Consider the following 17460-nt stretch of genomic DNA (forward strand, 5'->3'; position numbering starts at 1 on the left):
TGAAGTTATTCAATGTGGTAGATATAGAGAAATTATTTCCCTGGGTGGGGGGTGGGGGGGATTCTGGATCAAGGAGGAGCTTCCCCATTTAGGAATGAAATCAGGAGGCCCTTTTCCACACAACATAGGAACAATATTTAACCCTTTCCCCAAAAGGCCTTGGGGAGTTAAATTCTTGTGATTGAGATTGACAGAATTTTGTTCTGTAAGATATCAAGGAATATAGAGCAAAGGCAGGTACATGGAATCAAGGTACAAGTCGACCATGATCTAACTGAATGCTGGGACATCCTCTGCCTGTTCAACAATGACATGCAACCTGTGATGCTGACCAATGAATTGACCACAGACCAATTCACATTGAGACAAGAGGTCAGACAAGGCTGTGTCATCGCCCCATTGCTCTTCGCGATCTCCCCTGCTAAAATGCTCCATCTCACACTCCCCACTGGAGTGGAGCTAAATTACAGAACAAACGGGAATCTGTTAAACGTCTGCCACCTGCAAGGTTGTCCTATTCTTTGTCATTGGTCTACAGATGATGCTTGCATTGTGCACACTTGGAGGCCAAGCTCCAAGCCAGTGTCAATATCCTCATTAAGGCACATGAGAGCTTTTGTCTTACATTAAATATCTGTAAGACAAATGTCCTCTACTAACCTTCCCCAGCACAGCACTGTGCCCTGGTTATCAGCCTTGGACAATGTGAACTATTTGCCATACCGTGAGCTTACTGTCAACAAGGACAGACATTGACAACAAGGTTCAGTACTGTCTTCAGTGTACCAGTGCAGCCACTAGTCACCTGAGGAAGAGAATGTTTGAAAACCACGACCAAGACCATGGTCCACAGAGCAATGATGATACCCACACTCTTATATTGCTCAGAGAAGTGGGCCATGTATAGCAGTACCTCAAAACCCCGGAGAATTACAACCAGTGTTGCCTCCACAAGGTCCTGCAAATCCATTCGCAGGATAGATGCACCATCATCAGTGTTCTTGCTCAGGCCAACATCTCCAGGATCGAAGCATTGACCACACTTGGTCAGTTCCAATGGGTGGGCCACTTCATCTGGGTGCCTGACACGACGCTCCCAAAACAAACACTCTATGCAGAGCCTCAACATGGCAAGTGAGTACTAAAAGGGCAGAGGAAATGTTTCAAGGACACCCTCAAAATTACAACAGCCCTTCCAACATCTGGAAATCCCTGGCCCAAGACAGCTGAAATGGAGCGAAAGCATCTTGGGAAGGAGCTGAACATTTCAAGTTTCGTCTCCGAGAGCAAGCTGAAACCAGGCTTCGACAGAGAAATGAGCGCGTGGCAATCTGGGCACATCACCCACCCACTCCTCCAACCTATGACAGAGATTGCAGGCCATGCATTGGACTCCTCAGTCACCTGACAACTCATTTTCTGTGTGGGAGCAAATCACCATCTACTCTGAGGGACTGCCTAAGAAGAAGAAACTAAATGGCCCACTCATATTCCTGTTTTCCTCTGTCCTAGAAAAAACATTTGAACTGGAAAAAATTGACTTTACTGAATTAAATCTGCACAATTGCTGCTCCTTTATTTTTCAGCATAGCACAGCACATTACTTTCTGCTTCGCAAGATATTCAGGAAAACATGATGCACCTTGTATACTTTTATTTGATGATCTATTATGTAACAGAATACATGTAACAATTAGGAATGTCGATCATAATTATTTTATTAATTATCTTGAAAACGTGCTGTTAGTCTTGCCAAAACTGAAAAAATGAGTGCAGAAAAAAGGGAGGGTACATTTTTGTGGCATTGAAATGCACATCAATTGTTGATGAAGACTTAATACAAGCAGTTGGTCAACACTACATGTATTCCATTTGGTCCTTTACTATATGCACTTTAAACTTTAGAATAACACTGGATAACAATGAGTTCCAATACATATAACCAGTATTTTTTTAAAGAATTTTATAAATAAGTGCATGATTAAATGACAGAGTATTGTACCCATATTTCATGAGCAAATGCTTCATATTTACATTTCTATCTAATCTTCCACACCCTTTTCTACCATTTCATTCATGGTTGCCTGCTTTTAATCATCTTTTTTATGTCAACAAATGTCAGCCTGATCTCTTACCCCAATGGACTCAATCAACAGATGTACTTTCATTCACGGAGACGTGCACACATTTTCCCCACCCCCTCCCTCATAAAATGGATCTCTTCAACATTATGAGGCCTGGCTAAAAAGCAACTAATTTTATTTCCTGTTGAAATGGCAGATTTCAAGCACAAGCCAGCACCGGAACTCAAATATTCAGCTATAACATGAGGCTGTCATTCCTAAGCATCTAAGTCAATCTTTACTCCAGGATGACTTGAATTATGTAGGAGTTTGAACAAGTAGTTCTCAAGTCTTCACAAGGACTAAATAAAAAGGCAAACCGCAAGACATTTGTGTATCTCAAGAAAGAGCATTCTTTTGTTCCTTTATCTTACATCAGATCAGACACAGATGACAAGCATATGAGATTTTCTATTCCATTGAAAACCCACGATTATTTTATTGTTACATATTTTCTCCATTTGTATTTGGTTTGTAATAGTTCCGGAATTGCCTCCTACTTCAGCAAGTGTATTTTATTACTTAAAAAAAACATTGCATGCATTGGATAAATACCAAAGAAGGTTTTCACTGGAGGACATAATTTAAAGTTAAACCTCAAATCTAAAAAATATACTTGAGAGTTACACCAAAATGTGACTGGCTAATATCTGATTAGTAATTACAATGACAAGTATATTTAAAAATAAGTACTTGAAATTATATCTGGAGAAATAGCAATAATAATCTGCACATTGAACAATGGACATACTTGCAGTGACTCTTATTGACAAGGCAAACAAAGTGCTCTCTTCATATCCCGCTCGTGACACAGACTAGATACAATCTGTCCAGAAATGTGCAGGGAATAGTCAGTTGTTGCATCAAGGTGCTGCTGTTAAACAGGTAAGAAGTGAGAATGGCATATTCTTCCTTGCGCTCAACAAGCGGACAGTTTGACTATTGATGATACACCAACATTTGCAGCTTTGTGTAGTTGCGAGGGCCTTATATAAACTGTCAGTTTCATTGGTTGCAATTTAACAGAAGGACAAGTTGTAGAGATGAGGCCCAATCAGGGAAGGTCCAAGCCAATAGGCTACATAATCTAAATAAATATTAACATTGTAAGCTAAAGCTACTGTGCAGCTCATTCTTATGATGTCGACTCAGTAATCCATATTCTGTTTACAGTACTCTCATTTCTTTCAGATTTTTAAATCAATATAGTGGTTACGTTTCACCATCCCCGAGTTGTTCACACTGGGCTAAATCTTCTGTCAAGGCAAAAGTCCTTGTAGCTTTCATTCATGTCAAAGAGATAGTGCATAGCAGCGGTGCTATGTTTGTCAGTTACAGTTCCATTCTGCAGAAATTTTCCAGGGGCCATCAAATCATCATCTTCTTCATTTATTACTCCCTCTTTGTCCTGCTCTTCATTGTCCAACTCTCTGAAGTCTTGAATCAGTCTTCCTGGTTTCTGGGATAGATCTTCTGGCATGTAGATTTTGTCTGCTCTGCAGTACACATCAGGGCTGTATTGTTCTATGGTATAGTAATTGTCTTCATCTTCTTCTTGACAAGAGCTCCCCTTGGCACTCTCCCCATCAGACTGGGATGACATTTTTATTCTGCTTTTTTGGGAAAGGTCAAAAGGCTCTTCCTGCTCAAAATTGCCCATGAGATCATTCTGTACAATTCCAATTCGCCCTCTCCGTCTGAAGCCTAAAGTTAGGTACATCAACATGATCATCATTCAAGACATCTCACAAGATGTTTTACATGGCTCTATTACATATGGTAGATAATAATTATATTCAAGTATTGCATTGCATGTTTGTCTTTCAGGTGTTTAAAATTAACGTTTCAGATTTTCATTTTAAAGTTTATTTATTAGTGTCACAAGTAGGCATACATTAACACTACAATGAAGTTACTGTAAAAATCTCCCAGTTGCCATACTCCGGCACCTGTTTGGGTACACTGAGGGAGAATTTAGCATGGCCAATGCACCTAACCTGCACGTCTTTCAGACTGTGGGAGGAAACCAGAGCACAGACACAGAGAGAATGTGGAGACACAACAGTGACCCAAGCTGGGAATCAAACCCGGATCCCTGACGCTGTGAGACAGCAGTGCTAACCACTGTGCCTCTGTGCCACCCATTTGGTAAAGTTTTAAAACACAAAAAATAATTACTGGACATAATGCACAATAATGAATTATTAGGACAATCTTCATTAGCTGAATTTTCTAAAACTCTTTATTTTAATTTCCCTCTTTGAAACTCTGAGATCATTGTTTTTGGGACAGGGCAGAGGGTGACATGATGGGGGGGAGGTATTGTAGAGATAGGGAGGCAGCCCACAGCGAGGAGACACAAGGCTGTCTTTTGAGGTCTCAGAGCACTTTTCTCCTCCTGGCCCATAGGACACCAGAGGTTAAAAAATAAAATGATTATGAGTTGATAAACCATGAACATAAAAACCTGAATTAAAAACACAACATTGTAATGTTAGATACCACCTCCTGACACATTGTAGAAATTAATCTGGTTTAGGTTTCTGTTTTCTGCTCATCATTCACCAAGTTGGGAAATGAAGCAGAGCGGTATGTCAAAAACAAATAGCAATACATTTAGCAGATTTTAATTGAACTTTAAAGGGTTTTTTATTTACACCCATTGTTTCAACATGTTTTTGCCCTTGTGACCTATTCTTTGATACAGGATTTGATTGTTTTATTTACCTATCTCAGGGTCACAGTAAGTACAAGTGTATTCATTCATAACTGGAACAAAAGGGAATAAAGGGCTATAAATAATGGAGCACATGAGCTCCAGTGTTTGATGTTAATCTCTTTTTGCCGTGACACTACAGGCCGGCTGGAAATAGTTTAACCTGTCAAATTATTTCATCTCCTCTGGACTATATTCTGATTAGAATGCAGGTTTGATTTATTTATTACTCTGACTTATTTATTTGGCCCAGATAGTTGTATTTTATAATGTTTTATTACAGAAAATGCCAACAGATTATTGATAGAAAAAGCAGCCAACTTAGTTCTGCTCAGGGTCAGTACATAGTTTATGCTGCCAGGGTCAATAATAGTTGTCATCACTTTCCAATGCACAGCATACGCAGTCAGTAGTCAGGAGGGTTAGAGAATAAGGAAGAAAAAGGAGGACTAGTCATAATATTTTATGTGTAAACATTAATTAATTAATTAACTAACTGACCAACTACACCTCAGGGACTGCATCAGTCCATGGTGGCACAGTGGTTAGCACTGCTGCTTCATAGCGCTAGGAACCTGGGTTCAATTTCCGGCTTGAGCCACTGCCTGTGCAGAGTCTGCAAGTTCGCTCTGTGTCTGCATTGGTTTCCTCTGTGTGCTCCGGTTTCATCCCATGGTCCAAAAGATATGCTGGTTAGGTGCATTGGCCGTGCTAAATTCTCCCTCTGTATTTGAATAGGTGTCTGAGTATGGCGACCAGGGGATTTTCACAGTAACTCCGTTGCAGTGTTAATCTAAGCCTACATGTGACACTACTAAAAAAAACTAAACTAAACAGCTCAAGCAGGCAGCTCACCACCTCCTTCTGAAGGGTAACAAGGGATGGGCAATAATGCTGGCCTAGCCAATGACGCCTGTAAAAAAACAACTGTTGATCAATATTAAACATTCACAGTTTAATTGTAAGGAGCAAATCTTATGAAGTTACTTACACAACATTTTTGTGGTGGATAAGTAACGGCAACCAATGTGTGTCACTGTTCTATATCTCCACGACCTGGCACCTTTCCTTTCTCTGTCTTCCCCTTTTTATGTAGTGCTTCATTCCTTCTTTTTGTTAAAACCTTAATAATGTGAACACGAAATCTGCTCTATGCTTTATTCTCTTCTGCAGGGTGGTTATATACCAACAGAACCGAATATTCAACCTCATACAATGGTCCGCTGTAACAGGGAAGGCAGGATGATGTAATCCACACAAGGAAGTAGGCCAGGATGAAGTGGCAAAGATGTGAGGATAGGTTTTCCAAGATAACCTTTGAGCATTTCCACATAAACTTCCTCGGGAGATAAATGGGTGGAATATAGTGCATCATAAGATAGGTTGTGTATGTGTTATCTAGCTTTCGCTGATCCCTTTTTCCATTCAGGTTCTTGCTTTGCTCCATCAGCCTTCAATCTGTTGTCAACTAACTGTGCTTTGTGTCATTTTCTAAAAATACCTTCTTTTGTGGGCATGGGTGTCAATGGAGAGGCCAGCATTTGTTGCCCATCACTAATTGCCCTTGATTTGAGGGGCTTGCTGGGCCATTTCAGAGGGCAGTTAAGAGTCAACTGCATTGCTGTAAATCTGGAACCACTTGTAGGCCAAACTGGGTAAGGATGACAGAATCTCCTCCCTAAAGGAAATTAATGAACTGGATGGGTTTTTATGACAATTGACAACAGTTTTTTTGATCCAGTGTGTAGACGAGCATAGTTCAGTCGGCGAAGTTTATGTGGATTTCAGCAAAGCCTTTGACAAGTCCCACATGGGAGATTTGTAAAGAAGGTAAATTCATGTGGGAGACAGGGTAATTTGATAAAGTGGATTCAAAGTTGACTCAGTTGTAGGAGACAGAGGGTGATGACTGAAGGGTGCTTTAGTGACTGGAAGCCAGTGTCCAATGGTGTACCACAGAGATCTGTGTTGGGCTTCCTGTAATTCGTAATTTATATAAATGACATTGATGATTATGTGGAGGGTATGTTTAATAAGTTTGTGGATGACACGATTGACTGGGTGGTTAACAGTGAGGCGAGTATCTTGGGCTACAAGAAGATATAGTCAAATGGGCAGATGAATAGCAGATGGAATTTAACCCTGAAAAGTGTGAGGTGATGCACTTTGGAAGGACTATTTTGACAAGAAAGTACTTAATGAATGGTAGGGCACTAGCAAGTTCTGTAGAACAAAAGGAACTGACGTATTTGTACACAAATCTCCGAAAGGGCATGTTAGTAGGGTGGTGAAAAAGGCATAGACTATAAAAGCAGGGAAGTCATGTTGGAGTTGTATAGGATTTTAGTGAGACCACAGAGAGTACTGTGTGCAGTTCTGGTCGAAACATTATTGGAAGGATGTGATTGCACTGGAGGGAGTGCAGAGGAGATTCACTAGGATGCTACCGGGGTTGGGACATTTACGTTATGAAAAGAGGTTGGATAGGCTTGGGTGGTTTACGTTGGAGCAGAGAAGTCTGAGGGGTGACCTGATCGAGGTGTACAAGATTATGAGAGACATGGACAGAGTGGATAAGGGGCAGCTGTTCCCCTCAGTTGAAGGACCAGTCACGAGGGGTTCAAGGTGAAGTGCAGGAGGTTTAGGGGGAAATATGAGGAAAAACCTTATTTATTCAGAGCATGATGACAGTCTGGAATGCGTTGCCTGGCAGGGTGGTGGAGGTGGGTTGCTTCACATCCTTTAAAATGTACCTGGATGAGAACTTGGCACATCATCACATTCAGGGCTATGGGCCAAGTGCTGGCAGATGGTATTAGGTGGGAGTTCAGGTGTTTCAAATGTGTCGGTGTGGACTCGATGGGCTGAAGGCCTCTTCCACTGTATGGTTCTATGAGTTTCATGGGGCGGAATTTTCCATTACCAGCCTAAGTCCCATGTTTGGGGAGAGACTCGAGTGCTCAGTGCCCAGGGCCTCCAGCAGAAGCTTAGCCTTCAATGCAGGAAATGATGCATGACCTCATCTGCTTCACCAGGGTAAGTGAACTTCTCACACCTAACTCACTGAATTGTAGAGGGGACATGGGTCTCTGTGGCAAGAGCACCAGCCATGCGATCCATGCTTAAAAGAGCTACTCAACGTGATAAAGTATGCCTCATAGACCCACTGCAGTCCATCTAGTCTGCAGCTGGAGAGGCCACTGTAGGTCCCAGGTCACAGTGCAGACACATGTCTGCAGCAGGAGGCAGGATCAGCCAAGCTCACTGACTGCAGGGGAAGAAGTATCTACAATATCCAATTTGGATGCAAGGCTCTTGGACGTGCCATCCATGCGAGGCAGCTGCAAGAGGCGGAGGAGGAAGATCAGGCAGGGGAGGGAAGGCCCGCAACAAAGTGGCATCTGAGGTGGAGGGGGAGGAGGAGCAGCAGCTCAAAGAGCAGGAGCAACATTAAACAATGTTGTGTTTAATTCGCAGAGAGAAACGCATCCTTGAACATTTCATTTCATAGAATCCTGACAGTGCAGGAGACGCCATTCAGCCCAGTGAGTCCGCACCAGCCACAGTCCCACCTAGGCCCTCTTCCCCTAACCCCTGCTATTTACCCTGTTAATCCCCCTGACACTAGGGGTTAATTTAGCCTGGCCATTCAACCTAATCTGCACATCTTTGGGCTGTGAGAGGAAACTGGAGCACCCGGAGGAAATCCACGCCAACACAGGGAGAACGTGCAGATTCTGCACACACAGTGGCCCAAGGACTGAATTGAACCCGGGTCCCTGGCACTGTGAGGCAGCACTGCTAACCACTGTGTAACCCCGATTTCAATCATCCCTTCCATCCCCAACAGATCACAAATCCATATTCCTCACTAATCCTGTTATCCTTGAAATCACTATCCTATTGCTCCCCTTTAGCTCAATCTTATGGAGCTCAGCTTCACTTAACAAATGAAAGCATCAACATTGATTTCAGAGAGAAAGCAAATACATCCCTATGTTTCAATTTCCGCTGTGTGGTTAATGGAAATTCTATGCTTTAGTGCATGTTTCTCATATTCATTTACCTAACCCAATGCTCCTCAAACCCATGCAACCTCAGATTCTGCATTTCTTCTGCAACCCAGTTATAGTGAGTTAAATAAAATCCCATTGTCAGTGGCATATAGAAAAATGATTTTTAAAAAATCCTTTTCAACTGCTTCTTTGGTGGAAGATCTTATTAGGTAGCATTGCCATTCTATTCACTGTGGAAGCTTCAGAGAGAAGAAGGGAAAAGTTGACGAGACAAAAAAAAAGAAACAGAGAGTGTGGTAAAGAGAGAGAGGGACGAGAGATAAAGCAGGAGAAAGAGGAAAGAGAGGGAAGGGAAAAGAGGGAAACAATGTGGACCAAGAAAGGAGAGAAAAGACAAAAGGGACGATACAATAACAGGAAAGATGGAGGAGACGGAGAACTTTCAAAGTATTCAATGCACTGTATCATTCCGGTCAAAACATTTTTCTATTATATGAGTTTACCACATTCTGAAAAGAAGTCTCTACATTTCATTAAAACCTGCATTCTTACTTTGTGAATCAGGCCCTCCATCCATGACTCCATGTTTAACCTTCATATGGCGGGTAAGATTTCCCTTCAGGGTGAATTTGCTGGGACAATACAAACATTTGAATGGTTTGCTGTCAGAGTGCAGGTGCATGTGTCCCATCAAGTTGTGCATCCGGTTAAACTCCTTTCCACACAGCTGGCAATAAAGATGAAAAATAATTTTCATTAGTAATGATCATTAATATCAAAGAAAACACTATTGAGATGTTAAACAAGACAAGGATAGTTCTAGGACTGGAGAAGGCCAAAAAGAAGTGTTGCTAAGGCTTAAGTCATAGAGGTTTACAGCATGGAAACAGGCCCTTTGGCTCAATTTGTCCACGCCGCCTTTTTTTTAAACCCCTAAGCTAGTCCCAGTTGCCTGCATTTGGCCCATATCCCCATCTTACTCATGTAACTATCTAAACGCTTTTTAAAACACAAAATTGTACCCGCCTCTACTACTACCTCTGGCAACTTGTTCCAGACACTCACCACCCTTTGTGCGAAAGAATTGCCCCTCTGTACCCTTTTGTATCTCTTCTCTCTCACCCTAAATCTACGCCCTCTAGTTTTAGACTCCCCTACCTTTGGGAAAAGATATTGACTATCTATCTGATCTATGCTCCTCATTATTTTGTAAACCTCTATAAGATCACCCCTCAGTCTCCTACGCTCCAGAGAAAAAAGTCCCAGTCTATTCAGCCTGTCTTTATAACCCAAACCATCAAGCCCCGATAGCATCCTAGTAAATCTTTTCTGCACTCTTTCTAGTTTAATAATATCCTTTCTACAATAAGGTGGCCAGAATTGCACACAGTATTCCAAGTGTGGCCTTACCAATGTCTTGTACAACTTCAACAAAGTGTCCCAATCCCTGTATTCAGTGTTCTGACCGATGAAACCAAGCATGTTGAATGCCTTCTTCGCCACTCTGTCCACCTCTGACTCCATTTTCAAGGAGCTATGAACATGTACCCCTAGATCTCTTTGTTGTGTAACTCTCCCCAGTGCCCTACCATTTACTGAGCAAGTCCTACCCTGGTTCAATCGACCAAAATGCATCACCTCGCATTTATCTAGATTAAACTCCATCTGCCATTCGTCAGCCCACTGGCCCAATTGATCAAGATTCTATTGCAATTGGAGATAACGTTCTTCACTGTATACTATGCCACCAATCCTGGTGTCATCTGCGAAGTTACTATCTATGCCTTCAATATTCTCATCTAAATCATTAATATAAATGACAAATAACAGTGGACCCAGCACCGATCCCTAAGGGACACCACTGATCACAGGTCACCAGTTTGAAAAACAACCCTCTACAACCACTCCCTGGCTTCTGTCAGCAAGTCAATTTTGCATTCAAGTTTAAGGCCTACAACAAAACTTCTGAGTTTTGTTGTCAGCAACAGGGCAACTGTTGATGGATGGGATTTCTGCCCCTGGTTTCCTTGACCCTGGGGAAGGTCTGTTGCTGTCCAGTTAAGTGCCTGGATGGCACATGATGCAGTGGGTCACCTCACAATGATGTGATATGGGGCTCTTGTTGGCTTTCCAACCAGTGTGAAACCCCTGTCACCTCCAGGAAATTTATCCCAATGTGACTCAGATCTGAAAAATGGTATAGAAACAGTATTTTCTGACCGTTCTTTAACACATGTTAAAACTCGTAGACATATCTACCTATTTATCAACATATCCAACAGGTTATCTATTTATATATCCTTATAATACCTAGCAATACATCTATTTTTTCTTGATACCTATCTCTCTCAATTATACTGAATTGCATCAGAAATGAAGAGAAATGTGGTGAGGAAATTTGCTGCCAAAAATCTTCACCCCTTCCTCCTTTCAGGAAGGGACTTGATCGTCCACTTGGCCATCCCTTGGATTTCAAAGACATTGATGGTGAGGCAGTGTTGGGGAGAGGGGGGGGAAATGGGGGGCATTGACCATTGGCAAAGTGGGTGGGCAGATCAGAAAATTATCCAATTTCCTTGCCTCTTGCCCCAAGTGCCTTCAATCTAAGGGGAAGAATCAATTGGTATCCTGGGATGGCAGCAGAAAGCCTGCTAACGGCACGTTCAGTGGGGAATGGGCCTAGCAGCACAGATTTATGCCTCTCTTCTACCCAACTGCTCTTTTGTTAAATTAAACTATAGTGGACACCTTCAGTAACCTTCTTCACCCCCTTAATTACCATTTGGGTGGCACAGTAGCACAGTGGTTAGCACTGCTGCTTCACAGCTCCAGGAACTTGGGTTCAATTCCCGGCTTGGGCAACTGTCTGTATGGAGTTTGCACATTCTCCTCATGTCTGCGTGGGTTTCCTCTGGGTGCTCTGGTTTCCTCCCACAGTCCAAAGATATATGGGTTAGGTTGACTGGCCATACTAAAATTGTCCCTTAGTGTCCTAAGATGCTTAGGTTAGAGGGATTAGCGGGTAATAATATGTAGGGATATGGGGGTAGGGCCTGTGTGGGATTGTGGTTGCTGCAGACTCGATGGGCCGAAGGGCTTCTTTCTGCACTGTAGGATTCCATGATTTGGGTTTTTCTTCTCCCCTTTATTGGGGAGTTGTGATTTCCATGACTGTCAATGGCAGCTTCTCTCTCTTCTTGCTAGAGATTGTATTGAGCTATTTGGTAAGCTGTGATCAAGGAGAATGGGCATAGCAAGCTGGGCTAAGAAATGGGGATTCTGACTACCCAGCCTCCAGCAGCAAACTTGCCCCGTAACGATGTTCAACCACATCTGAACCTGTGTGACCATACGACCATAAGATACAGGAACAGAATTAGGCCATCTAGTCTGCTCTGCCATTTGATCATAGCCGATATGTTTCTCAACCCATTCTCATTCTCCCGCCCTTCCCCTGTAACCTTTGAACCCCTTACCAATCAAGAGGATAGTAGATTGGGAAACTTGGGAAAATTAGCCGGAGGACCTCAAGTGAGATGGAAGTGACTCGCACGTGGTCTTGGGCTATGTTGTGAGTTTCATTGTCTCAGTTATTGTGTAATATGACAAAACCAAAGTTTTAGTCCCTGTTGTTTGAAACACAAGCTTGTTGACTGAAATATTACTAACTACCATGGTTGTTTTTATTTGCTGTTTCAACTTAGTACTTTACAATGACTGTAACTCAATGTCAATTTGCCAATCTTCAGAGAGAGACACTGGGTAGAAATCAGGAACTTTTTTCACAGGCCACAGATGAGTCACCCAATACTGCACTTAGAACATAGAACACTACAGCACAAACAGACCCTTCGGCCCACATTGCGCTGATCATATCCCTACTTACCAGGCCTATCTATAACCCTCAATCCCATTAAATCCCATTTACTCATCCAGAAGTCTCTTAAAAGATCCCAATGAGTTCGCCTCTACCACCACCGATGGCAGCCGATTCCACTCACTCACCACCCTCTGAGTGAAAAACTTACCCCTGACATCTCCTCTGTACCTGCTCCCCAGCAGCTTAAACCTGTGTCCTCTCGTAGTGACCATTTCAGCCCTGGGAAATAGCCTCCGAGAATCCACCCTATCTATACCTCTCAGCATCTTATAAACCTCTATCAGGTCACCTCTCAACCTTCGTCTCTCCAGGGAGAAAAGACCGAGCTCCATCAACCTATCCTCATGAGGCATGCCACCCAATCCAGGCAACATCCTTGTAAATCTCCTCTGCACCCTTTCAATAGCTTCCACATCCTTCTTGTAGTGAGGCGACCAGAACTGCACACAGTACGCCAAGTGGGGTCTGACAAGAGTCTTATAAAGTTGCAGCATTATCTCCTGACTCCTAAACTCAATCCCTCGATTAATGAAGCCTAGTACACCATACGCCTCTTGACCACATCCTCCACCTGCGAGGCCGATTTAAGAGTCCCATAGAACTGGACCCCAAGGTCCTTCTGATCCTCTACACTCTTAAGAGACCTACCCTTGATATTATACTCCTTCATCCCATTGGACCTGCCAAAATGGACCACTACACATTTATCCACGTTGAAGTCCATCTGCCACTTCTCCACCCAGTCTTGCATCCTATCTATGTCACGCTGCAACTTCTGACATCCCGCCAGACTATCCACAACACTACCAACCTTCGTGTCGATGGCAAACTTACCAACCCATCCCTCCACTTCCTCATCCAGGTTGTTTATGAAAATGACAAACAGCAAGGGTCCCAGAACAATTCCCTGGGGCACTCCACTTGACCAGCTTCTAGTGAATTACTTGCATTGACAAGGAGTTGCCCAGAAACTGCTACATCATGAGGTAAAGACTTCATACAAAGGAAGAAAGTATGATATATTACTGAGGAACTTCAACTTGAGGACCAGAAATCTCCGGCATTAGTAAGCCCTTGAACATTGCTTTGAAAATACCTCCTGAAACGGTGCAATTATCTGAATAAATGTATTAACAATAGTTTAAGTAGCAATTCCAATATCTGCAGTCAGTGATCCAATTTCAATTTATGTAATTTTTACAACCCACGTTAGGAGGCAATCATCAAACTTCTAAATTTAGTCCTAAATCTCAAAGTTTCAAACCTCTGGGAGTAGGAGGTTATGAAACAATGCTGCTTTCCACACCATGAATTCTTTTGGCGAGATTTCCGTGTTCTCAGAGAGAGAGGGAGCAAGTCTGTGCACTATCCAAAAGGACCGTGAGAAAACAGGAAGTTTTAAGGAGTACAAGAGAAAGCGAGATGAAATCTATTTGCAGAAAGTTCCCCGGGGACATGAAACTATTGTTAAGCAGGCAGTCAGTGCAGCGATATCCTTCCTTCTGCTGAAGAGGAGCTTCATGCCAAAAGGCATCTATCTGGTCACTGTTTTAACCCCTACCAGGGTCAGACACAAGCCTTAGCCTATCTTCATTCATTCTTTAATCAGCTGATAACATGTTTTAAAATCAAGTCCAAATTGATGTTCATTGTCAAACAGTTAGATATACATTAAGAATCCTCAGAATGTTGTTAACCATTCGCTTTTTTCTAACTTACAAAACACATTTTTTCTTGTACAGCACAATTTTTGTACTGATTTTCTAATGTTGAATAATTAATTGCAGCAATGGCAGATGAAATATGTGTTAACTGCAGTACCGATGTAAATAGCATCTCAATTTCTGTCAATATAAGGATTTTAAAGTATGGTATGTACTTGTTAGTCACCATTAGGTTAGCTAAAAAACAGTTCTTTTAATCTCTATGCAAGTCACAGATAAGCATTACCCTTATTTCCAGTCTTCTTTTCAAAGAAGAAAGGTACTTATATATACCCTCAAAACGGTTGAAAAGAATGCGACTCGGTCACAGCAACAAGTAAGGTTTTGGATCTTGTTCCCAATAAGTGACTTTCTCTTGCGGGGGGTTTGATAATCTTTACATGATCTGGCCTAAGGTGTTCTTTTAAATCCAGCGCTTTCTATGCTTGGAGCATAATAACACACATAACAGCTTGTCAAGACTGGAGTGAAATCGTTCTGTTGTATATTTGCATACTAATTTGGATTAACATGTTAAGATGATAATATTTGGCAGTGTGATTTCACCGCATTGGTTGGGTACTGGTCAGTTCTCTGCTTCTGGAAGTTATTGCTTTGCGTAATTGATAATTCGCTGATCATTAATAAGTTCCCAGTTTGTCTGTCTGTTTCTCCATTTTGTATCACAGTCTTTTATAATAGCCTGCAGACATTTATTGTTATTTTGCATAGATATTATCCTCTATTGTAAATGTTCATAATTAAATGAAGCTGTTCTTTTGTCAATAACATCTTTTTCACAAGGTGAGATTGTGATAACGATTTGTTTAGTTCATATATATTAAAAGGCAATTTCAGTTTCGTGTGCCATGTGATCCATTTGCATGCGAGAGGCAAAGACTTAGAATTATATCCAGGCTGGTTCGGAACTTTTTAAAGTATATGAAAAGCAGCTGTATGAAAGATTTGAGCAGAAGTTCAAAAAGCTATCAGTAGAAAATAGTAATTTTCTCAGTATGTAGTGAGTCCTCAGAAACTTGGCAAATACAAGTCCATACAACTTTTGATTTCAATCTTCATTTTAAAAGCTTCATGTCATCAGTATGTCCGGGTCACCAGATAATCTTTGCAGAATTCCCCCGTACAGAAAATAAATCTACTTTTAGAAAGAGTATTTAGAATCAGTTATGCATTTAGTTACTGAACGATACGTCGACACTTATTTGTGTCACTGTGCTTGGCTGAGTTTCAGTAAGGTTAATGTTGATAGCCTCAGGCACTATTCATTTTACCCTCATCACCTACCCATCGATAATTCTTATCAATCACAACTCATACTTAACATTCATAGAGTTGCCTTACTCTCACATTCTTAGTGCTACTGGGAATCTCACACTCATATCTCACAGCTTACAACCATACCAGCTATTCAACTATGACAGCTACATTACCCAAGCAGATTACATGGCACTCACTAACACTTCCCTCTCTTTTGCAGGAAATGCAAGCACACAACTGGAGAAAGCTGGAGCTAATCGGATATGGAGACGTGTGTTGTAAACTCCCATGGAGGAGATAGGAACATGGCAAATAGGAGTCCTTCAAGCCTGTGCCGCCATTCATTATGATAATGGCTGATCTTCCAACTCAATATCTTATCCCACGTTCCCCCCACCTTAATCCCACCCTCCACCAATGGCATTGGATGATGGTGCTGTCAGTTTTGGAAGCCTATTATCGAGGCTATGGCCAGTAGCAGGACTGAAAATATTGAAGATGGGAGTATTTTAATAATCCTCACTTATCCCTCATGAAAATGTACTGCAGCTGTACCTGGACCATCTCCTTTTATAGGTAGCCCATTGTTCAGAAAAGGCTTTTGCGGACAATCATTCGATTCCAATTTGCCAGGGTCAAGTCTGTTTTAACCCCATTGATGTTGGCCTTCCCATAATTAATGATTTTTACTCTGGATTCATCCTTGTCCTTTTCCATAGCTAACATAAATATTATGAATGCTATGGACACTGTTAACTAATTGGTATCCTATTGACTTACTTGACCCATCTTAGAACATCCTGGTTCCAACAATTCTGCCAAGTTAGTTGAAACCTTCCCAAAGAATGCAACAAATCACCTACAAAAACATTAGAACCAGCTCCACAGATCCTTAAAAGTGGTAGTAGAGGTGGAAAAGGTGAAGAAAGCATATAGCATGCTTGCCTACATCAGCTGAGGCATCGAGTATAAAAGTTGGCAAATTATGTTACAGTTATATAAGATGTTGGTTAGGCCACATTTGGAATACTGTGTCCAATTCTGGTCACCATACTACCAGAAGGACATGGTAGTTTTGGACAGAGGACAGGAAAGGTTTAGTAGGATGTTGCCTGGTATGGAGGGTATTAGCAATGAGGAGAGATTGAATAAACTGGGATTGTTCTCCCTGGAAAGACGAAGGCTGAGGGATGACCTGATAGAAATTTATAAAATCATGAGGGACATAAATAAGGTGAACAGTTGGAATTTTTTCCCAGAGCAGAAATGACAATTACAAAGGGTCACAAGTTCAAGTAAGGGGAGAGAGATTGAGTTGGAGGTGTGCGGGGCAAGTTTTTTACACAGAAGATGGTGGGGTCTTGGAATGCATAGCCAACTGAAGTGGTTGAGGCAGACACGTGACTAACATTTAAAATTCACCTGGATAGACACACAAACAGATGCGGAATAGAGAATAACAGGCGGTTGGCCTAGATTGGACAACGTGATTGGTGCAAGTTTGGTGGGCCGGAGGGCTTCTTCCTGTGCTGTACTGCTCTTTGTCCTTGTCCTTTGTCCAGCTCTTCCAGTGCAACCTGTCCAACCTGTACCATAGAATTCCTACAGTCCAAAAGGAGGTTATTTGCACCTTCTCTCTCTTCTACCCAGGCCCACCTCTACTATCTCTGTAGCCCTGCACATTTCCATTGGCATAATCCACCTAACTTACACTTCTTTGGAAACTAAGGGGCAGTTTAGCATG

At 42.0% G+C, this 17460-nt stretch overlaps 1 protein-coding gene across 2 annotated transcripts in view; it reads right to left on the bottom strand.

Moving 5' to 3' along the window:
* Positions 1-1629: 1629 nt before the first annotated feature.
* znf366 (zinc finger protein 366) overlaps positions 1630-17460 on the bottom strand; it is a 52133-nt gene continuing 36302 nt past the window's right edge. For both annotated transcript variants that reach the window (XM_080189241.1, XM_080189240.1), the window contains 2 exons: positions 9408-9582; positions 1630-3827 (listed from right to left, as the gene is read on the bottom strand). In XM_080189241.1, the coding sequence (XP_080045367.1) occupies positions 3361-3827; positions 9408-9582 (642 nt within the window). In that variant the 3' untranslated portion in view covers positions 1630-3360. The remainder of the gene's footprint in view (positions 3828-9407; positions 9583-17460) is intronic.

This window comes from Carcharhinus amblyrhynchos, chromosome 5 (genome assembly GCF_965287045.1).
Source record: "Carcharhinus amblyrhynchos chromosome 5, sCarAmb.v2.hapA, whole genome shotgun sequence".
Lineage (NCBI taxonomy): Eukaryota > Metazoa > Chordata > Chondrichthyes > Carcharhiniformes > Carcharhinidae > Carcharhinus > Carcharhinus amblyrhynchos.